This window comes from Schistocerca serialis, chromosome 1 (genome assembly GCF_023864345.2).
Source record: "Schistocerca serialis cubense isolate TAMUIC-IGC-003099 chromosome 1, iqSchSeri2.2, whole genome shotgun sequence".
NCBI classification, from domain to species: domain Eukaryota; kingdom Metazoa; phylum Arthropoda; class Insecta; order Orthoptera; family Acrididae; genus Schistocerca; species Schistocerca serialis.
The window spans coordinates 241,146,758-241,172,013 of NC_064638.1; the positions used below are offsets into that span (position 1 = coordinate 241,146,758).

Below are 25,256 nucleotides of genomic sequence, written 5' to 3' on the forward strand. Positions count from 1 at the left end.
GCTAACGGATCCACAACCGCAGTCACTCTTGCAGTTCCTCGTTCCACTGAAACCGACGTCCATAAGTATCTTTCTTCAGATTGGAGGAAGTCGTTATTAGCATAGTTACCACTGGGTGACTCTCTCACGCTAGAACTGACATCTTGATGAACTATACTGACGGAAAAAATTCGCAACACCAAGAAGGAATTGAGCGACATAACGTAAGTTGGTACGCGTTTTTCTACGTCTGAAAGATAACGCCTACTCAGATTTCGAGCTAGTCGCATGAGAGTGGCGCTAGCAGCACCACTGTGAGGATCCATATCAAGCCTGCTTTAAGTACACGGTGTAAGGGGGTAATTACACTACTGGCCATTAAAATTGCTACACCAAGAAGAAATGCAGATGATAAATGGGTATTCATTAGACAAATACTAGACCTGACATGTGATTACATTTTCACGCAGTTTGGGTGCATAGATCCTGAGAAATCAGGGCTAGGACAGCAGTCGAACATTTTCTGTATCCAGAAAGGACCGTACAGGACCTGCATTATCCTGCTGAAATGTAGGGTTTCGCAGGGATCGAATGAAGGGTAGATCCACGGGTCGTAACACATCTGAAATGTAACGTCCACTGTTCAAACTGTCGTCAATGCGAACAAGAGGTGACCGAGACGTGTAACCATTGGCACCTCGTACCATCACGCCCGGTGATACGCCAGTATCGCGATGATGAGTACGCGCTTCCAATGTGCGCTCACCGCGATATCGCCAAACACGGAAGCGACCATCTTCATGCTTTGCCGTTCGTGCACCCAGGTTCGTCGTTCAGTACACCATCGTAACCGCAGCCATGGTCTCCGAGCTGATAGTCCATGCTGCTGCAAACGTCGTCGAACTATTCGTGCAGATGGTTGTTGTCTTGCAAACGTCTCTATCTGTTGACTCAGGGATCGAGACGTGGCTGCACGATCCGTTACAGCCATGCGGATAAGATGCCTGTCATCTCGACTGTTAGTGATACGAGGCCGTTGGGATCCAGCACGGCGTTCCGTATTACCCTCCTGAAGCCACCGATTCCATATTCTGCTAACAGCCATTGGATCTCGACCAACGCGAGCAGCAATGTCGCAATACGATAAACCGCAATCGCGATAGGCTACAATCCGACCTTTATCACAGTCGGAAACGGGATGGTACGCATTTCTCCTCCTTGCACGAGGCATCACAACAACGTTTCACCAGGCAACGCCGGTCAATTGCTGTTTGTGTATGAGAAATCAGTTGGAAACTTTCCTCATGTCAGCACGTTGTAGGTGTCGCCACCGTCGCCAACCTTGTGTGAATGCTCTGAAAAGCTAATCATTTGCGTATCATAGCATCTTCTTCCTGTCGGTCAAATTTCGCGTCTGTAGCACGTCATCCTGGTTGCGTAGCAATTTTAATGGCCAGTAGTGTATCTTTGGACGTGGTGAGTTAATTTTGGTCAAGAATGCCTGTAAGGCGACAAATGCCCCTTTATCAATGCCCCAACGAGTTTGAACGAGGTTGTGAAACAGGGTTACACGAAGCTGGATGTTCCTTCTGAGTCTGAGGAGTAATACTTGGCAGAAATGTAGTCACTGTACATGATATGCTGGTAGCGGTGGTCGTGAGTACGTACGGTCGCAAGAAGACCGGACTCCGGACGGCCACGTGGCACTACAGAGAGGGACGACCATCGTGTTCGGTGTATGGCTCTGGCGCATCATACTGCATCTGCAGCAGCAATATGGGCAGCAGTTAGCTCAACAGTGATGGTGTTACAAATAGGTTACTGCAAAGACAGCTCCGAGCCAGGCGCCCTGTAACGTGTGTTTCAATGACCCCAAGCCAGCGACTCAAGCGAGAGCTTATTAGAGGACAGGGTGGAGATCTGTTCTTATGGAAGCTGGTTCAGCCTCGGTGTCAGTGATGGCTGCGTGTTTGTTAGAAGGAGACCACTTGAGGGCCTGCAACCAACCTTTCTGCGTGATAGAGCCACTTGAGCTAAACCTAGACTTATCGTCAGAGCAGGAACAGTCTCGTGATTCACACACCCTGACTCCGAATTTGTACGCCAGTCTGATAATTCTACCTGTCTTGTTGCCATTCATGAACAACATTCCAACAGGATAACGCTTGTTCACATACCGCTGTTGTAATCCAACATGCTGTATACAGGGTGTTACAAAAAGGTACGGCCAAACTTTCAGGAAACATTCCTCACACACAAAGAAAGAAAATATGTTACGTGGACATGTGTCCGGAAACGCTTACTTTCCATGTTAGAGCTCATTTTATTACTTCAAATCACATTAATCATGGAATGGAAACACACAGCAACGGAACGTACCAGCGTGACTTCAATCACTTTGTTACAGGAAATGTTGAAAATGTCCTCCGTTAGCGAGGAAACATACATCCACCCTCCGTCGCATGGAATCCCTGATGCGCTGATGCAGCCCTGGAGAATGGCGTATTGTATCACAGCCGTCCACAATACGAGCACGAAGAGTCTCTACATTTGGTACCGGGGTTGCGTAGACAAGAGCTTTCAAATGCCCCCATAAATGAAAGTCAAGACGGTTGAGGTCAGGAGAGCGTGGAGGCCATGGAATTGGTCCGCCTCTACCAATCCATCGGTCACCGAATCTGTTGTTGACAAGCGTACGAACACTTCGACTGAAATGTGCAGGAGCTCCATCGTGCATGAACCACATGTTGTGTCGTACTTGTAAAGGCACATGTTCTAGCAGCACAGGTAGAGTATCCTGTATGAAATCATGATAACGTGCTCCATTGAGCCTAAGTGGAAGAACAAACTAAAATGAGCTCTAACATGGAAATTAAGCGTTTCCGGACACATGTCCACATAAAATCTTTTCTTTATTTGTGTGTGAGAAATATTTCCTGAAAGTTTGGCCGTACCTTTTTGTAACACCCAGTAGAATGTCGACACGTTGCCTTGCCCTGGTCGATCAGCAGGTCTGTGTCTAGTGCTTATAAGACATCACTGGACAACACCTCCAGCGTCAACAATCTGGCCGTTACACCGGTTATTAATGTAGCAGCATTTAACATTTGCAATTGCTTATATCGCGCCTACTTTAACCTGTGATCTTGCAGTGTTAATCACTCAAATATGTTACCTAGACAAGTGTATTCCCGAAATTTCATTAGTCTATATTAATTACCTCTGGTGTTTTTTTTTTTCTGTGAGTGTATTTATGCCACTAGTGCAAAGAAAATTCACGGCGCCATTAATGGTGCTATTATTAATATTCGTTAAGTATCGTGACGTAGTTCGTGTTAAGGCCATTTCATATTGTGTGACGTTGGTGCGTGTCTTTTCGGGATGCCCTATAAGTGTAGTGCGGTAGTGAAAGAATTGACCTTTTGTGATGGATGAACATCACTGCCGCAGTATTTTAAAGATTTTGAATAGAAAAACAAGTCCATGTGGGGGACATGACACGTGAATAGCTGCGAAAATAAACTGTTTCGGCACGGGATTCACACGATGGATATACCGACACTAAGGCAAATATATTTATCGCTTCCTTACTAGCCAACGTAGTTGTATTAACTAGTTCTTTATACATAGGTACTATTCAAGAAAAACTTCGTTGAAAGGAATGTGATGTGTTTGCAGCATAGCTGAACCCAGCTCTTAACCATGCTTTAAAGTAGATCCTGTCGCCACTATTGTACCCACTTTTTCACATTCACTGCCACTTTGCATGTGTCAGCAAATCCTTGTCCGAGAAAATTATGTTTTATTAGGCTAAACTTTTGAGTTTGGTGCATGGCAAATCAAGGCTCCATGATGCATTTGCACATTGTTATAGTGAATTTATCGGTCTCTGATACTTGTGCACCTTCTAATGACAGCTCCAACCGATAGGTTTGTCTCAGTGTACCACGCATTGTTATATGCTGCGACCACGTCTAAGAAATTTAAAAAGACTGGCACTCCTTTCATTAAAAAAAATAAGCACCACGGCTTTCTCTGTTCATCGCTGACTTAAATTTCTCAGGCCATTGGTAAGAGGTGTCATACCATCAGCTGAATTAAACTCTGTCTCCCGGTTCATAAAAACACGTCCACTTTTCGTCTTCTGTCATTGACTTTGAATGTTTCGTGCACATCAGAGAGGACTACAACCTGCTCTCCCTCAAGCTTCGTCAAAAACAAAGTGCCCACCTGCCCAGCCAGCTAGCCGCGCGGTCCGACGCGCTGCTTCCCGAGCGGGAAGGCGTGCCGGCCCCCAACACGAATCCGCCTAGTGGATTAGTGTCGAGGTCGAGTGTGCCGGCCAGACTGTAAAGGAAGAGGTAACTAATATACATGGCGTCCACAATTTAAGTTCTAGTTTCAAGACGCTGTAAAAAGAGAATCATCTCTCAGAATGACGTCAAATTGTATCAGTATACGAGGGGGGGACCCAAAAGAAACCGGATTGTTGTCATAAAAAATTTATTGATGATCCTTTTTACAAAATTATTTCAGTCACCATCAAAATCTCTCCATTACGTGCGATGCACTTGTAACGTCTCTTTTCCCACTGTTGGAAGCGTGTTTGGAACTCTTCAAGTTTGATATTGTCCAGTGCCCTTTGCGAAGCTGTTTTTACCGCCTCCACATCATCACAACGCTCCCCTTTTAGCGTTTTTTTCATTCGTGGGAATAGGAAAAAGTCGCACGGGGCTAGGTCCGGCGAATACGGAGCGTGGGGAACGACAGACCCCCTCTGAGATGCCAAATAGTGGGTCACTCGTAAGGCCGTGTGTGCTGGAGCGTTGTCGTGATGCAGAAACCAGTCACCTGATACCTGATCGCCAAAGTTCCGGGCGTTTCCTCCTCACATCCTCTCGCAGACGCCTTAAAACATCCAAGTACAAATGCTGGTTAACAGTCTGGCCAGGGGGTACGAATTCCCGATGCACAATTCCACGAACATCAAAAAAGATAATGATCATCTTCTTCACATTTGACCTCACTTGCCTTGCTTTTTTTGGTCTGGGAGAGTTGGGAGTCCTCCACTAACTTGACACTTGCTTGGTTTCTGGGTCATACCCGTAACACCAACTCTCATCCCCTGTAATGACTTTGTTCAAGAAGTTTGGATCACGTGCAATCTCTGTTTTCAAGTCCTGACACACATTCATGCGGATGGTTTTTTGCTCCTGTGTGAGAAGGCGCGGAACAAATTTAGCAGCAACACGTCTCATGTGCAAATCCTCACTCAAAATCCGCTGGAACGAGCTCCAACGGATTCCTGTCTCTGCTGAAATTTGGTCGATCGTTTGGTGACGATCCTCGTTGATCTTTTGGCGGACCTTTTCAATGTTCTCCTCATTTCACGATGTTGAAGGGCATCCATGAATGATCTTGGTCTTCAACATATATGTCACCACGTTTAAAGAGCCCAAACCACTCGAAAACCTGTGTGCGGCTCATAGCGTCCTCCTGGAAAGCTTCCTAAAGCATTTGGTGTGTGTCCGTTACAGTTTTTTTTTTTTTAAAGCAGGAAACAAAATTTCACACACACTCTTTGTTCTTTTAAAGTTGCCGTAACGACTTCGCAGAGGTAACCCGCCAACAGTCAGAGAAACACAATACCACACTTCCACGTTCAGCTCTACATTGACGCCGTCTGCACAGCTGTTTCATGAAGGTCTCTACTACACCATCTAGCGTGAGAACCCTGCACTACGTCTACGAGTGGCAGCGCCCACGGAGTCCGGTTTCTTTTGTGTCCCCCTCGTATTATTGGCGCAAGAAGAAAAGTCATGGAACAAAAAAAAATTAAAGAAACTTGTACTAACAGATGGCGCTGCGACCAACAGAGGCGTGGCACACGGATCTTCCTCACTTTGCATCCGAGAAGCCCAACATGGCTGTCTCCGTGAAGGGTCCCGTGCTGCTGGTAAAGCTCTTTCGTAAGAACGATAACTGAGCGCCAGTGGCCCTGCGGAAGTTCCGAATGCAAGAGTATGAAAAAAGGCAGTTGTCGGATGTCTACATAGGGTCTGAAGAAAATGATTACAAAACTAGAAAACACAGATTCTTTTGTAGTGCAATGTGGCAGAGGAAGGAATGTAGTTGAACCGATGTCTGTTGAAGATGTGACCACAGCACTGCAAGAGGGGTCGAGCGGTGGTGTGCAAACATGCACTACACGGGGAACTGACCGAAAGTCGGTCATGCCTGAGAGCAATGTGCATAAAATCCTACGAAATATTCTGCAGTACTATCCATACAAAATCACCCATGTTCTGGAGTTGCTTCCTGTTGACCTACCAGCTAGACAAACATTCGTTCTGGAAATTCTTGTTCGCATGGGAGTGGGCAATGAACGGCCGTGGAATATTTTGCGGACAGACGAAGTCCATTTCCATGTAAATACGCAGAACTACAGAATTTGGGCAACGGAAAATCCGCACGCACATCAACCGGTACAGTTTCATTATGCAAAGGTGACGGTGTGGTGTGTTTTGGGGGCATCGTGTATCGTACTGTCGTATAGTTTCGAGGAGATGAGTCCTGCCAGCCCTGTTACCTGTACCATCATTGGTAAATGATCTGAGATTGTTTTGCGCACCAACATCATTTCAACCTTCCAACAGCGTGGATCTGTAGATACGATCATTTTTATGAAAGATGGCGCTCCTCCGCACACTACACAGTTATCGAAGCTGCTGCTGCAGAAGTATTTCGAAAATACTAGAGTTATCAGACATCATCCCCCTACAACCTGGACGTCCATGTCACCTGATCTGATCAGTGTGACTTATGGCTGTAAGATTTTCTGAAAGATTCTGAGTTCACTGCTCCAGTTACTTGCTGAACTGACGGAAAGCATTGCTCCACCCGTTTGGAACGTGACCCCCGTGACACCCCGGTCTGCTGTGGAAGATGCTGCTTCTCGATTTCGACCTGTGGTAGAAAACGGGTGATAGCATATTGAACATGTCTTGCACCTGTCTCACGAAATTATAATTCTATATCATTTTGCTTTTTATCCGGTTGTTGGCCTCTAATTAAAACCTATGTTTCCCATGCGACGTGGTACGACCTCGCCGTGGTGGATGGGCTTGCTTAACTAACCCAAAACACTGGCATCGTATTGCAGTCATCTGTCATTTGAAGCCGGCCCTATTTACGTTATGAGGCTTATGGCTAAATCTATTGGTACGATTTTCGTTATTTTTTCTTTGTTTCATTGATGTTTACCCCCTACGTCAATAATACGCAGTACTAGTTTGTGCCATTCTGATCAGTGGTTTTCTTTCTACAGGAACTTTGGTTATGTACACGCTGTATGAAAAATACTTACTAAATTTCTGTAGCCCTGTTTAACTCATACAACTCTTCTGTAATTAATACTGGTTTGGCATTTATTGGTTAGTCAGCCGATTAATTTAGTTCGGTATTTAGTTTATTTGCCAACTTCTGAATAACTCCTTGATTTTCATTTCTTCATCTCACATGAATAGCGGATTCCAAGCAGAAGCGATGTGCCAGTCCGTGGCGGAATACAAGCCCATGACGTTCGACAGCCACAGATAACTACAGAATATCAACAGTTTTACTGGTATGTGTAGTAACTTTGTGGAATAAGTTGTCTCCAGCAGCTGTCACTTCTTCCCGTTCTATTGGCCAAGTATTATTACAGAAAGATGTAAATCAGTACACGTCTTCATGCTCTGTCACATATGTTTCCTAGCGCTGCATGTGGTAATTCTTATAGCAACAAATCCTATGCCCCAAAACATTCCTGAAACAATAACAAATACCCTTTCACGCATTATATGAACATACAGGTTAATGAACTACAAATCATTGTTAAGACTGGAAGCCATATGACCGATAAATAAGCTACAAGTCTTACATTACATAGCTAATGGCAGAAGAAGATGGGAGTTGCTTCAAAGCATTTAATAAGCTGAGGAAATATCAGACTGCACAAGTTACTGTTGCATATTTCTTGCGATTGTCTGTTGTCTTTAGTGTTGTCGTTTTCGACATCTTCCCCCACCACTGAAGGTTCTTATTCATAATTAAAACTAGGGCCAAGATTATGTCGTTGATAGTGTGTGACGAAATAAGTAGCCAAAATAGTTATTGCCCCACACCGAGACAACCTCACCATTATCCTTTCTCCCCTCCCCCCCCCCCTCTCTCTCTCTCTCTCTCCCTCCCCCTCTCTCTCTCCCCCTCTCCCTCACACGCACACACTCATACATAGACAGAGATGTTGCCGTCAGGAAAGGGCATAAGTACAGATAAAAAGTAAAGATGAAAGGTTAGCTCTCTTCGACGTCTGAGGCATTGGATGTGGTGCTCAAACTCGGATAGGACAGTACTGTAATAGTGAAGAATATTGATCATGTTCTTCCCACAGGAACTACCTCGATATTTGCTTTTATTGATGGAGGAATGCCATGGAGAACTTAAGCCTAACGGTTTGGACGCAACCCCTCTCATAACCGTATATGAGTGGAGTGTCTTAACTAGTGTAAAAGGAAATAGAGAGAGAAAGATGACACAGTAGATACTGAAGATTCTCATTACACTATCGTAGATCTGATTCACACGGGGACGAAGCAGGTAATAATGGCAGTGACAACAAAAGGTCTTACTGTCGCAGTGAAGAAAATATTATAAACGATTCTGCTTGCCCTTAGAGAAGCGCCAGATTTCTCATGGACACAAACTGTCCATACTGTTGTAATACGCGCAGAGAACGTATGGTTGACGACCCTGTTGGTGCGTAACTCGCTAATAAGTTACATCTGAAATTGCGTAATGTAAAACTTCGGCTGTAATCAGTTATTGTTTCAGCTTTACTGAGTAGCGGTCAGTGTTTTCCGGTGAATCTGAATGCGACTGCCAACTGTTATTTGTTGCAGCCCGTAGATGATCTGGCGGTGGAGGTGCGCATAGAAGAGCAGGCACCCCTGCGCCTGGTGGAGGTGCCCAGACTGCAGGAGACCAACGAGATCCTGGACACGCCGGACAATGCCAGTAAGTCGTCATTCGCGTCAAACGACCTAAAGTACAAGGCAAACGAGATCTTCTGCTACAAATTTGGGAGAGTGTTCAGGGAGATTTGACTTTGTGTTTTGATGTAAGTGATCTTGTTACCGAGCAGTTTAATAATTACTATCCTTCACTAGGCTCAACGTCTGAGGAATAATCATAGCTCCGGAGTCCCAGGTATTTACTATATTTCATGTTAACATGGCAATAGCTATGTGGAACATTATGTTCCAACCGTTTTCCGGCGCTGTACCGAACGTCAGCAGCACATAAAGTAAGGGAGACCAGGGCTAGTTGGTTGTCGTTGTTGTGGTCTTCAGTCCTGAGACTGGTTTGATGCAGCTCTCCATGTTACTCCATCCTGTGCAAGCTTCTTCATCTCCCAGTACTTACAGCAACCTACATCCTTCTGAATCTGCTTAGTGTATTCACATCTTGGTCTCCCTCTACGAGTTTTACCCTCCACGCTGTCCTACAATGCTAAATTTGTGATCCCTTGATGCCTCAGAACATGTCCTACCAACCGGTCCCTTCTTCTTGTCAAGTTGTACCACAAATTTAATTTTTTTTTTTGAAAATATGGAGCTACTTCCTTTTCAAAGTCTAAATTCTTCAAAAAATAAAGTCCTCATGAAGATATAATATTTTAACAAACGTAAATACTACTTAAGTGTATGAACAGCAGTATGTATTTCAATGTATGAACTAAAACTGAATTCATCATGAAAAATAATTTTGCTTTTATTATTATAGCTATCAATATCTACAGTTATACGAATAAAATTAGCTCAATGTTTTAAATAAGCCACGAATGTGGGCGTAGGGCATCTCTTCATTTGAACAGATAGGTTCAATTTCCGCACAATTTTACTTTACCTTATCAAACTGAGCCATCCTCGTCTGTCCACCATCAGTTTTACCTTTTCTGGCCGTAGTGGACACGTGAATCTCGTTGCCATTTGTTTCGACATCTTTCCAGGGTGCTGGCAGACACGGTACTTCACCAAAAAAGTCATTTGAGTGGTATTGCTGGTGATAAGGAAGTTCTTAATATTGTGGGATATCCGTTGATGGTCTTGTTCAGGGTGATCTGTTAGCATCTTTTTGCGGTTCTCCATGGTTCGTTGAAACTGTGGAGAACCCTCACCATAGTCTTGGTCGGAGGCTGAGGGTAAAACCTCTTCGCCACGGGGAGGATCAGTCTCTGACTGTCAAGGAAGGACTATCTTACGTCACTTTCAGCATAGCTAATGTCTGACATGCTGTCATCAGAATATATAGAGGAAAAGTGAGATCGACGAGTTCTAGGAAGTCTTTTCTTCTTACACTTGTCAAATCTAGCCATGTCACCCTTCTTGATTGTTGATGGATTTTTCTTCTTTTTGACTTTTTCAGCAGTGATTCTGTCATTGATGGGACTGTGTGCTAGAACAGCAGTAAATCTTTTTCGGTCACGGTTGGGCTGCTTTCATGGTCCTCGCGAAAGGGCGACTTTTTAATGGAGTGACCAGTATTTATTCATTTTCAAAAAAAAAATTGTTTCCTTTTTAATGAACAGTAATATAGTCTATGTCCGCTGCTCGTAGTCTCGCGGTAGCGTTCTCGCTTCCCGAGCACGGGGTCACGGGTTCGATTCCCGGCGGGGTCAGGGATTTTCCCTGCCTCGAGATGACTGGGTGGTGTTGTGTCGTCTTCATCATCATAATTCATCCCCATTACGGTCGGAGGAAGGCAATGGCAAACCACCTCCACTAGGACCTTGCCTAGTAAGGCGGTGCGGGTCTCCCGCATCGTTCCCCTATGCTCTGTAAAGAAACATCGGACTTCATTTCATTTCAATATGGTGTGTAGTTGACGTAGGTTTGGAGAGCGAGTTGCCATTGCTATGTCAACTCACCCCACGCCTAAATGTAATCAGCAGCGAGCCAGGGTGTGAATCGGACGTTCAAAAGAAGCTATGATTCCCCTTGAAAATCGTAGTTGGGGACGAAACGTTGATTTATAAGGTGACATTCATTCGACCACGGCATAACAGCCTGGAAAATTTCATTAACTGTAGAAGATTATACACACACATGCAACCACGGTTAACCATTCTTTCCAAAACTACCATCAGTGGCACGACATTTCGATCTACAGGTTCAGCAGAACAAAGAAGTTTCAGTCAGAAAAAGATGAAACAAAGGTACTGCCTCCGTGACTCTTCTAAGCAGACTGAAGTTACGGTGGATAACGCATCTTTACATAACCCCCACCTCCCACTAGCAGCTCTCTAACCTCACGGTGGAAGAAAATACATGTTGTGTGCCAAGTAGCCCCTTACCTTGTGCCAACTAACCCCAGTCTCCCCTACAGAGATCTAGAAATCTCACCTGTTGCCGATAATATCCTTACGAATAAGCACCAAATCTCTTTTGAACAGCCACGTGTTCCAGCCGTCAACAATAGGGATACGTATCCTAATGTGCTTGTGGAGTCATATTGACCCCAGTGGTATTAGGAAAAGTAAAACAACAGCTGATGCAGGAAACACTAATATGGATAAAAATAAGCAGAAAATAATATTTTCATTCTTGCAGGTGTTTCATGTAACAGCTGTTCAGCTCAAAATTCATCATTCTGTTTTCATAAATGTTACATTCACGAAACAAACAAACAATTAAACTTTGGGTCACATTGACCCCAGTGGTATTCAGTGCAAAAACTGTGAATAAATTTTAATGTGTTGTAAATGTAAAAATGAAGGAAACATTGTAACCTCCCCACAAAAATTTACAAGACCGAAATATTATTTAGGAATGCCAATGGACATTGCGCTAAGTGTAACCTCTCCACTGAAATTTTAAAGACAGAAATAATAAATGAATGGGAGCCAAGTGTAACCTCCCTAGCAATTAAATTTAATGACAATAAAAGTGAGAATCACAATCTGACTCAAGTATAAGTTCTTCATAAAAAATTAAAGTCCATTCAGTGATAAGAAAATCTCAGTGATAATAATGATTCAATTAAACCGAAATATCGGTCTTTGGCCCTGTGTAAAAAATCAAAATTAAAATTCTTACCTCATTACAACACCTAGTCAAATTTCTGCTCTTGTTGTTGCGCACCGCTTGGAGGAACTGCATTGCAAATAATAATATTCCCTTTTTTTTTTAATCTAATTGAAAACTGAAACTTTTGTTTAGGGGAAGCGGAACGAAATAGTTACTTCAATTAAATGAAAATTTTATGTAAAATTGCTTTTGAAATCAAAGTTATTATTGGGGGCACTTGTTGAAAATTAGTTACAATAATTAAACTTTACATTATCCGATGATTATCTTAATTAACAGTATACCTCATTCAGCATCTTGACCAGTGTTGTCGCCAGACCACATCACGCAACCCCACTGGGCTGCTACCACTGATCGACCGCTCTGCATGACGACTACTAGCGTACTGCACGCCACTGAACAGAGCTACTGCTCGCGACGACCACTGACAGAGTACTGCCCTCAACTAGACAGAGCTACAGACTCGCAACGACTACTGACAGAGTAAGAACCGCTCGCAACACTCGCGCGGTCAAGCGCATACTCTCTGGTCACAGATGCTACAATGCCTCGCCATCGCTGCTATGTTACATACGTGTTTCATAACCCTCCACTGGGGGGGCAAAAATTTGGCAGCGATGGTGAGTCATTTGGACTTGCCAAGCGCGGCAAAATTTTTCTTTAATTAACAAAATTCTACAACTTACAGAATATTTAAATGTTGTGCACACGCACTAAGTACAAAATATATCAGACAAAGACAAAATGTGAGTGCAAAACATAGTAGCAAATCAGAAAAATGTATATACAAATTATTTGACAGATAACAAAGTGCACAGGCACTGAAAAAAAATTCTTTAGCATATTCAGAACAAATAAACAGACTGGCAAAATATTATGTTGACAAGTGACATGAGTGCACATGCACTGCAGTTGAGAACATATCAGTAATTGATGAAATGTATGTACAATTAGTAACAAACGACATAAGTGCATTCGCATTAAAGTATTGAATATACAGAATAGTAGAAATCATATTGAAAAATGAGAAAAGTGTACAGGCACTGAAGTTCAGTAGAAAACATATTAACACCTAACAGAAGTGCACATGCACTGTAGTTCAGAAAATAAAAATGTATATACAATATAAAAGACAAAAGTGCACATATACTGTACTTCAGAACAAATCAAAAAAAATGTCTTTAGCATTTTGGCAATAAATAAACATAATAGCAAAAAAAATCATGTCGACCAGTGACATAAGTGTACTCGCACTGGAGTTTAGCGAGTTGAAAAAATGTATAGCCATGAACATAAATAATGTTAGCAAAAATGATTTTCACTATGTGACAAGAATTAGGATAGGAAAGGGAAGGATTGCATCATGGTTGTAGCACTTTAGATTGCACACAGCTGTTCTGAAAGTCCATATCTTTCCACAGAAGTACAACACCAAGTGACACAACTTGAAGTTCTTTTCCCCTCAGAATTTATCAGCGTAGCCAAGACACTGAACTGTCGTAGTAATATTCAATTTTTTTTTTATTTTGGCAGTATATTAGGTACACCAAACAGTGGGACCATAATAACGTCTTCATCGCTCACGGTGGTGGACAGCATGTCGTGTCAACACCACGCTCTTACACGGCACATCAACGTAGAATTAGTGCAAAACCAAATATAGTGCTCCATGATCACTAGGATAAACAGGACAAATGGACATTGCAGTAATTCAGGGTAGTTAGCTCATAAGGTGAAGGACATTAAGTCACATAATATTGTCAATTACAGTAGTAGTTTGCGGCATTCATAGCCCAGTTATTGAACATTTCTGTACCATGCATGTAGTATTACAGAAAAATGTTCATTAATTGTTTTACATAGGATCAGTAATCTTCTTTTCCTAGTTACAAAGCATTATTAAATAATCGCATTCTTTTCCAGTTACAAAGTATAGCATAGTTAATTAATCATTTGTCATTCCAATATAGTATTAATCATTAACCTTCTCCTAATTACAAAGCATCATGAAACAATCGCATTCTTTTCCAGTTACAAAGTATGGCATAGTTAATTAATCATTTGTCATTTCAATAGTAATAATCATTAGCTTTTTCCTAATTACAAAGCATTATTAAACAGTCATATTCATTTCCAATTATAAAGCATAGTTAATTAATCATTTGTCATTTCAATAGTAATAATCATTAGCTTTTTCCTAATTACAAGGCATTATTAAACAGTCGCATTCATTTCCAATTATAAAGCATAGTTAATTAATCATTTGTCATTTCAATAGTAATAATCATTAGCTTTTTCCTAATTACAAGGCATTATTAAACAGTCACATTCATTTCCAATTATAAAGCATAGTTAATTAATCATTTGTCATTTTAATATAGTAAGAATCATTAGCCTTCTAATTACAAAGCATTATGAAACAATCACATTCTTTTCCAGTTACAAAGTATCAACATTGAAAACAAGAACTAATTAATGGCATAATTAATAACAATTCATTAAGTGACACTAATTATTGGCACTCAGTGGCCATCAGGTATCGAATAGTATAAAGCATTGTTCATCATTCAGTTTTATTCAGATCATCACGAAGTCATTATTAAAAATCAGTTAATTATAGTCATAGCATTAATAATCATGGGGATTATAAGTAGTCTCATTACAATAACAGTGGCAATTACTAGCCAGTTACTAGGCATTATTTTATATATATGTGTATTTTTGTTGTCTCATTAAGAAGTCATTACTCAAGTGACATACTATTCAGAGCTAATCAGTATTATTCTGAATTTTCTCAAACTGGTATAACTATTTGGGACTGTTAATACATTTTTTTGTTAGCAATGCATTGCGTTGGGATCGATAATTAATTGCTGAGGCATAACACTTTTTGCTTTTGACCTATTGCTGCAAATGAGGATAGGTAACGTCATTCGTCATGAGTCAGCTGTAGCAAGGTTATGTAACAAGGCAGTATATGTGATTACATTTATAAATGGTAAACACAAATGGGTAAAAAAAAAATAAAAATGCAAGTACTAGAACAGGTATAATAAGTAACAGTTTTAGTAAGTATCATGACAAGCATCTCCTGGAAAAAATACAAAATGGATTATTGACCTGAAAGAAGAAACGCACACTATGCTGAAAAGTAGTGAACTTCGAATTAACAAGTAGTGAAATGTGTATAAAATGTGTTCCATAGCTGTCCTTTCCAAAACTTTCCGTCATCCTACTATGCAATATAACACCTGCTGTCAAAACAAACTGCAACAAATACTTAAATAACTACATAGCATAAATATAAAACTCCAACATTATCCTCATCTGTAAAGAAAAAACTTCATTATCAATCACTTCATTATCCATATTATCATAACTTCATTATTATCATCACCTGTAAATAAAAACTTCATTATTCATAATACCATATCCTTCATCATTATTCATCAGTATTCATTATCATCTGCAAAAAATCACTTCATTACTCATTATACAACTATTCCTTATCTCTAGCATATTTCATCACTAAAACTAAGATGTGTAGTTCAGTCTGACAGCCTGCATCAATCACCTTGTATTCTGAAAGAAAAATTAGTTAAGACTGCTATTCTACAATGAGTATAGTATATTCTTGTTAATTCTTGTTAATCCTGATCCATTTACTCTTCCTCATAAAGTTATTGCATCTTCTATCGTTTATTCCGTAGGTGAAATTCCCATTTTTGTTGAATTTATTTCTTACACGCATCATTTCTTTCTGAAATTGATGAACAGAGATTACTGTCTTGCATTTAAATCATATACCCACTAAATAATGACTGGTTTATGGTAACATAATTAACCATACAGCATAACATGACAGAAAACGTAATATGTCAAAGGCATTGACAGTGTTCAGAGGCAAAATGTACAGATAATATCACAATGCAGCAGCAAAAATGTAAAACAGTCACGATGTTGAGATGTCATAAGGCAAAAAAAAAAATGTCAAAGTCAACTGGTGTGTGTTATATCTTAACTATTTCACAGTGCATACAAACAAAACTGGAGTATAATCATACATAAAAAAAGTGGAAAATGTGCACGGTCTGATGTGTAACGACAAGAAAAGCGACCTGCTAACCTTACCTTGCCGGGCACTTGCCAAGAAAAAATGCGATAATCATCAGTAATTAGTCAAGTGAAATAATTGCATTAATAAATGACATCATAGTGTGTTGAATCATAAAGTGTCTTCATTCAATAAACGGTTTAATGTTTGAGATATGGTGGTTGCCTTTCGTTTTTCTAGTTCTCAAAGTTTCGACGTGTACAACATTGGGGTGAGGGATGCTGCGAATCCGATATGGACCTGCGTATAGAAGTTCAAATTTACTGCACTTACCTTTTAATTTGCTGGATAAATAGTGTGTACGCACTAATATTTTCTGTCCAATGTGAAAGTCTCGGCGTCTACAAACCTGTTTTTGCTGTCTTCTCCGGCGCTCTGCGGCACATTTGATGTTGTTCAGCGCAATGTCAATTATTTCGTGATGTCTTAGTCGACGACATTTAGGGAAGTTTACTAATTCTTTAATTTTGTTTCGTGGTTCAACGTTTTTCAGTATAATAGACGGAGATAGCATAGTGGATTCATTTGGAATGGAATTAATTACGTCTTGGAATGAGAGTATGTGTGTATCCCAATCAATATGTCTTTTGTGGCAGTATATTCTACACAGTTTACCAATTTCTTTCATTAATCTTTCACAGGGGTTCGAAGAAGCGTGGTACTTGGATATATAAATCGGAGAAATGTTTCTAGCTCGTAACATGCGTATCCATACGTTACTACGAAATTGAGATCCATTGTCAGAAATTACTTTCATCACATGCCCTACATGAAATAGAAAATGTTTTACAAATGCTTTCGAAACAGTTTTAGCAGTAGCTTTACGTAACGGAGTGAAGGTAACAAATTTTGAAGTGAGCTCAACAGCGACAAAGATGTAGCAAAAACCTCTGTTAGTTCTGGGAATCGGACCAAAAATATCTACTGCGGCCATGTGTCTTAATTTAACAGGTATAATGGGATATAATGGAGGAATATGTGAAGTGGTGTCTGATTTAGCTTTCTGGCAAATTTTACAAGACGCTAAAACTCGTCGTATACGTTTCTCCATGTTAGTAAAATAAGAGTTCTGTCTCAGTATAAGAAAACATTTTCTTGCTCCGTAATGTGCGTAACTTAAATGAGTGTACCAGATTAATTTGTTAACCAGTTCGTCAGGAATGCATAATAACCAATTGTTGCTGTCAGGATGAGAGCGACGAAACAGAATTTCATTGCGTACAGTGTAGTGGTTCCTAATCGTAACATTTTTCCTATCTTGCCAAAGGTGTTTAATTTCTTTCCACACATTGTCCTTATTTTGCTCTTGCGCTATGTCCTGTAGTGACGATGAAATAAAGTTTTCAAATGCAACTTGCTGAATGTACATGACACTGAAATTTGTTTTGCAGAAGTTGGTTGCCACGTCTTGCTGATTGTTGCCGAGAGAACGCGATAGTGCGTCTGCTATAACATTTTGTGTGCCGGGAATGTGGACAATCGTAAAATTAAATTCTTGTAAATATAGTTTCCATCTACTTAACCTGTCGTGAGTAAATTTAGCCGAAAGTAAAAATTGTATCGCTCTGTGATCTGTGTAAACTGTGGTATGTCTGCCATAAAGAAAGTCCCTAAATCTCGTGAAAGCCCATACAACTCATAATGTTTCAAGTTCTGTGACGGAATAATTTCGTTCAGCAGGTGACAGAATGCGGCTTGCAAATGCGATGTTTTTAATAACTGTTGAACCATCTTCTTCAATTTCCTGGAAAATATGTATGCCTAAAGCGGTGTTAGAACTGTCGGTGGCAATGGAAAAATTTCTAGTAAGATCGGGGTGCGATAAAAGTGGAGCATTCAACAGAGCATGCTTCAGGTTCATGAATTCAGAATGTGCTTGCTTATCCCAAGACCAAATAGTGTTTTTACCTGTTAATTGACATAATCTAGGCGTGTCTATAGCGGAATAATGAATAAATTTACGAAAAAAGTTAATTAAGCCCAAAAAACTGCGTAGTTGTTTCTTTGTCGTAGGAACAGTAATGTCACGTAGAGCCTGAAGTTTTTCCGGATCAGGTGCAATGCCTTCTGCTGAAATCACGTGTCCAAGAAATTTTATAGAAGTTTTACCAAAGTGCGATTTACTGAGGTTAACTGTAAGTCCTTGTGCATGGAAAGTTTGTAACAGTTGTTCAAGAATCAGATTGTGTTCAGACCTGTCAGTTTTTGCAATAAGAATGTCGTCTACGTACGTCGTGATTCTGTCTTTAATGCAAACGTGTGTCGGATGGCGTCAAAATTAATAACATTTTCGTGAACAAGATTCTGCGTGCCTAAATTATTGCTTACGTTATTGGAATATGCAATCTGTACTGTGTCTGGTCAAATTCTGTCGTACGTGCTATTAATTACGGGAGAATATTGTGGCATATCTACTATATGAACTGCTCTGTTATTTCTTACTGACGTGTTACGCTATGGATGACACCTATTGTCTGTTTCATTCATGATTATTTGTTGTTGCTGATGTTGTTGCTGCTCATAAGATCGACTGTTATTAAATGTACGCCGAGAATTGTGCTCATTATTTTTACGTCTGTCCTGATAGTCATTCCTATACGGTGTATTGCGATACGAGTTGAAATAGAGTGTTGTCTGTACGTAGTTATTTCTTTGCTGCCATGCGTTACCATTTGTTGGAGCTGGGACTATACGTGCACGCGGCGAAACATTAAAGCCTGGTTGACCTTGTAGACTGCATTGTTGGTTAGGTATGCTAAGCGGTTGACTTTCATGCTATTGTGGTGAAAAACATCTATTGTTACAAAATGTGGTTGCGACTGCCGAAAATTTTGTACATACTGATGATTACGATTTTATCTGTTAATAAAATTACGCTGACTCTGGAGTGCCTAAAGAATGTTGTCACTTTCAGTAAAAATTTGTCACATCGGGTTTTCTTTAGTCATTTTTCTTAATTCTACATAGAGCAATAGCTGAAGAGCAGTTTTGATAGATATAAAGGATAGTAGAAGAAAAGGCAGCAGTGCAGAAAACTAAAGATGAAACAGCACTACTACAGCTCGGGGCCCTATGCTCGCTACGGCACATATTCATTAAAGCGTAATGAATCCCCTGAGGTCATTTACGCACTGCAAATAAATTTTAGCTTTTGTGTTACAGGCAATAGCGGTAAAATTTCAAAGGCAAATTGTTGTATCCGTGCTAATTCAAATTTCTTCATTACAGGCAATGCTGTTGTAAATACAAAAATAAATTGTCGCATCTGGTTCAAAGCTAGCTTCTGCATTACAGGCAATAGCGGTGAAAGCATAAAAACAAATTGTCGTATACAGCTCAAAGCGTGTACCTGTGTTCTGTCATTATTAAATTCTTTACATTTTCTTGCAAATGCAAATTGCTCGAAATCTACGTTCTCGTCACTCAGTTTGATAACACGTTCAGGTTTGTGTGTGAATCTGTTCGTCTGTGTCATTTCGGATTTCAAGTTGCGTAGCTTTTCAGATTTTAAGTCGCGTGGCTTTTCGGATTTTAAGTCGCGTAGTCTCTGTAAATTGTTCACATTATACACGCTGCGTGACTCTGACACATGTTCATAAAGTGGCGTCTGTTGTGGCATGTTATTAACTGAAATGTTTTTCATCTCTGTTACTTCTTGTTGTAAATTTGATAACTTCCTACGTAACGTGTTGTTGGACGAATCGATCTCATTAATTGCCTGCTGTAAATTTTGAAATTCAGGTGTTTGGATAAATGAAACCGGTGCAGTATCGTCTGATTTATTGTCATTAGTATTTCCGATAACATCAATACGACTGGCCAATTCATCACATTTTTCAGTCAGTATTTTAACCTGATCGTCGGTTTTAGAATCAGACGCATTAATCTGTTTTTGCAACTTACGCGTAGTTTCGCTCAGTTTTTTAACATCAGCTTTGATGACATCGCAATCCTGTGTTAGTTCTAATTGTTCGAATCTGTCTGTCACTGTTTGAATATTTACTGTGTGTGTATCTGTTTTTGATTTAAGATCAGAAATTTCATCCCGTAATTTCGCGTTCAATTGTTCTATGGTATTAATTTTGTCGGACAATGTAGTAATATTATTGTCTACATACGTCTTCGCTTTCGCAAACATTTTACGTTTGTCCTCTTGTCTTTGTGCAGTGATTGTTTCCATGACTTGTCGTTTTACTTTGTTTTGATCTTGAATAAATTTGCGGAAACGCGTATCACTGTTCTGTATGTGCTGATTAAAGCGCTCGTTAATCTGAGTGTTCTGCTGTTCGAATTTCGCGTCTATCTTTGCGTCCATAGTGCGCGAAAGTTCTATCGTCATTGCTTTAAACTCGTCCCGTAATTGTGCAGCTTTTTCAGAGCATTGTTTAGCGACTCCGCTAATTTCGTCTCTGAGTGTTTCTGTTGCGGCTGTTTGCATTTCCCTTAATTCTTGCACAACAGACTTAATTTCTTCGCTATTTTTTCGTGAACATGCCTCAATTTCCACGCGCAACTGTTCCTTAGTGTCATGGCACTGCGCGGCAACGGCTCTAATTTGTTCACTAAGCTGTCTGGCATTGTCGTCTAATTTTTTATTCTGTTGTCTGACCTGTTCACTAAATTGTTGTTTGAAATCTTCACTCTGTTGTTGTAGCAATCTTACCATAATTTGTTCAAAGCCAAAGTTAGCGTTTATACTCTCTGTGCTGTTTAGTGGTGGATCTGGAACTCTCTCGCTTACTGTAACCATTTGGTTATTCTGAGATTTACAAAAAGGTTTGTCAGTCGGATGTACACTGTGTTCATTTTCATTAGACAAACTTGTCTGTGCGGTACTTGGGTTTTCCAAATCGGGTGTGTTAAGCTCTGCAGCGCTCATTACAATAGAGCGTTCTGCGTCATCAATTGTCGTCAAATCAACAGAGGACATAACCGAGTTCGTTTGTTCATCATTAAGACAAAAGTCATCATTAGTGGTTGGAATGCACTGATTGTTAGTGAACGCAGGATTGTCATCATTACACTGCGTGGCACATGTCCTATCGGTAAAGTTGTTTGGGTCGGTAATTTCATTCATAATACCTCGCGATACACTATTCACAGTCTTTCGCGGCATTTTAACAATAGTCAAAATTATTCACAAAACAATAAGCACAAATGCAAAAGCAACACACAAATACAATAGAGCAACGAATTGCCGTCGACCTGTAGAGAGAAAGTCACAAGATTAGTAAAAGCGTTGCGCCAAATCCTAATTATATCTAAGCAAACAAGAGCAGATATCTGACTGTTGTTCAAAAGACTCTCAACGAAATACGATCCTGGACTGGGTGTCGCCAAGTGTAACCTCCCCACAAAAATTTACAATACCGAAATATTATTTAGGAATGCCAATGGACATTGCGCTAAGTGTAACCTCTCCACTGAAATTTTAAAGACAGAAATAATAAATGAATGGGAGCCAAGTGTAACCTCCCTAGCAATTAAATTTGATGACAATAAAAGTGAGAATCGCAATCTGACTCAAGTATAAGTTCTTCATAAAAAATTAAAGTCAATTCAGTGATAAGAAAATCTCAGTGATAATAATGATTCAATTAAACCGAAATATCGGTCTTTGGCCCTGTGCAAAAAAATCAAAATTAAAATTCTTACCTCATTACAACACCTAGTCAAATTTCTGCTCTTGTTGTTGCGCACCGCTTGGAGGAACTGCATTGCAAATAATAATATTCCCTTTTTTTTCTTTAATCTAATTGAAAACTGAAACTTTTGTTTAGGGGAAGTGGAACGAAATAGTTACTTCAATTAAATGAAAATTTTATGTAAAATTGCTTTTGAAATCAAAGTTATTATTGGGGGCACTTGTTGAAAATTAGTTACAATAATTAAACTTTACATTATCCGATGATTATCTTAATTAACAGTATACCTCATTCAGCATCTTGACCAGTGTTGTCGCCAGACCACATCACGCAACCCCACTGGGCTGCTACCACTGATCGACCGCTCTGCATGACGACTACTAGCGTACTGCACGCCACTGAACAGAGCTACTGCTCGCGACGACCACTGACAGAGTACTGCCCTCAACTAGACAGAGCTACAGACTCGCAACGACTACTGACAGAGTAAGAACCGCTCGCAACACTCGCGCGGTCAAGCGCATACTCTCTGGTCACAGATGCTACAATGCCTCGCCATCGCTGCTATGTTACATACGTGTTTCAACATCATAGGATACAATGGACTCAGAGGGAAAAAATTATAGATTTTGAAAATAATAGTTTTGAAAACAAGGGAGATACATGCCCCAAAGTACTTATGGCGTCATATTGACCCCAGAGCCAATGGTACAGTTACGATTGATAAGGTATTAGCAGACGCTGAAAGGTAAATGCGAAGTATACCGTTAAAGACCACTTACCAAGTTTTAAGAAATAGTGTTAAGAATCTATATGTATATTGCAATGGTGCGTGATACCGATTTTATCCTGCCCAGCCCTTACCGCGTGCTGGCCTGTATGGACCACGCGGTTGCCGAGCTAGCTAGCTGCGCAGCAGACAGCGTGCTGTATAAAATAGCATAAGACCCCGCCGAGACTCTTCTCGCTGTATTCACTGTCACATTCCGTTGTCTGTGCTATATGCACTTCGCATCTGTCTGTAACTTCTCAAAATGTATAGACAAAATGGTTCAAATGGCTCTGAGCACTATGGGGCTTAACATCTATGGTCATCAGTCCCCTAGAACTTAGAACTACTTAAACCTAATTAACGTAAGGACATCACACACATCCAAGCCCGAGGCAGAGAAAATCCCTGACCCCGCCGGGAATCGAACCCGGGAACACGGGCGCGGGAAGCGAGAATGCTACCGCACGACCACGAGCTGCGGACGAATGAATAGACAGAAAATATGACTTTTATTTCATCTACAGCGTCATCTGCGTCATTCCCACGTTGTGCCACGGACTTTTACAATGTGATTATCAGCGATTACACCATACAAACGAGAATGCTTACAAAACTCTTGTGTATCCCATCTTAAAATATTGTTGTGTGCCCGACCGAGACTCGAACTCGGGACCTTTGCCTTTCGCGGGCAAGTGCTCTACCATCTGAGCTACCGAAGCACGACTCACGCCCGGTCCCCACAGCTTTACTTCTGCCAGTATCTCGTCTCCTACCTTCCAAACTTTACAGAAGCTCTCCTGCGAACCTTGCAGAACAGTTTTAATCTGACAGGAAGTTTGATATCAGCGCACACTCCGCTGCAGATTGAAAATCTCATTCTGGAAATAGTCACAGGTTTCTTCGATTCTGAGAAAACCATCAGGAAAATTCTCAATAACTATAATTAGTACACCCTTGAAGATAGATCGAATTATACCGCAAAGCCCTACTTACCTAACTTTTAGAGCCACTGTAAAGTGAGAAATGCAGATATGCCCTGCAGCCCACTATGTATCACTCCCAAATGCATTGCAGAGACAAAACCTAATTACATTTCCCATAGAGGCACTGAACAAGACATTCTTTCTCCATTTCATACGCTTTTGTAGTAAGCGGAAATGACCTAATATGTGGTACAATGCTTTGTGCCTTCTGCTAGCCATCTAACAGTGCTTTGCGGAGTATGTTATTTAGATATGGATATAAGAACACATTGCCTTTAATTCTGTCAAATTATTGTGATTTGCGATATTTTGAAATTAAGAATTACAATTAAAAGAATCTGTCGAAGGTAAATATATTCTGTAATCTTTTTGCTGTGTCACACACTGTTCTAATCATAAAATATTACGTATGTGCATACTCTTAACGTGACGAGGTAAAAAATAAATGGATAAACAAGCACTACAGTGAAGCTCGAACATTCTTCAAATCGCTGCTCACCTCTCCTCCGTTGTCAGTGAAAATAACAACACCAGTCGACAGGTACAGTGTTTTGATAGTCCCCCTATCTCCGTAGTGAGCAGGAGACACAGTTTCGAAACTCATGTTTGGCACTAATTTTCATTCGTCGCTTCAATCTGTGTATACACCGGGTGATCAAAAAGTCAGTATAAATTTGAAAACTGAATAAAGCACGGAATACTGTAGATAGAGAGGTACAAATTGACGCACATGCTTGGAATGTCATGGGGTTTTATTAGAACCAAAAAAATACAAACGTTCAAAAAAATGTTCGACAGATGGCGCTTCATCAGAATAGCAATAATTAGCATAACAAAGTAAGACAAAGCAAAGAAGATGTTATTTACAGGAAATGCTCAATATGTCCACCACCATTCTTCAACAATAGCTGTAGTCGAGGAATACTGTTGTGAACAGCACTGTGAAGCATGTCCGGAGCTATGGTGAGGCATTGGCGTCGGATGTTGTCTTTCAGAATCCCTAGAGATGCCGGTCGATCACGATACACTTGCGACTTCAGGTAACCCCAAAGCCAATAATCGCACGGGCTGAGGTCTGGGGACCTGGGAGGCCAAGCATGACGAAAGTGGCGGCTGAGCACATGTTCATCACTAAACGACGCGCGCAAGAGATCTTTCACGCGTCTAGCAACACTATTTTTTTTTTGGTTCTAATAAACCCCATGACATTCCAAGCATGTGTGTCAATTTTTACCTCTCTATCTACATTATTCCGTGGTTTATTAAGATTTCAAATTTATACTGACTTTTTGATCACCCGGTACATCAAAGATATTTGTGACTCGAAAAAATACGGGAATAAAGGTGTGTTTCATTTGATTAAAGCACCTATGCCGTGGTTTCAGGCTGGCTCTCCCATTTCGTTCGATGTTGGATTGCAGAGCTTCTGAAATGCTGTTGGAGTTTAGGGGGAATACCAAGTGTGCCGAGGCGTGAATGGAAATGGGAGGCGTGCTAGGGTAGCCCGGACAGACGTGCAAAGCCGCTGTGTCAGGGTAGCGTAGTGGTTAGCGCATCTGCGTACTGAGCTGGGGACCTAGGTTCGAGTTCCAGCCTCGGTACAAAGTTTCATTCATCACTTGAGTCTGCATACAT

The 25,256-nt window shown here is 40.7% G+C and overlaps 1 protein-coding gene across 7 annotated transcripts in view; it reads left to right on the forward strand.

Annotated features, from left to right (window-relative positions):
* The window catches only part of LOC126466754 (inter-alpha-trypsin inhibitor heavy chain H4-like), a 207,579-nt gene that overhangs the window by 34,339 nt on the left and 147,984 nt on the right, over positions 1-25,256 (forward strand). For all 7 annotated transcript variants that reach the window (XM_050096405.1, XM_050096410.1, XM_050096408.1 and 4 more), the window contains exon 5: positions 8,922-9,036. In XM_050096405.1, the coding sequence (XP_049952362.1) occupies positions 8,922-9,036 (115 nt within the window). The remainder of the gene's footprint in view (positions 1-8,921; positions 9,037-25,256) is intronic.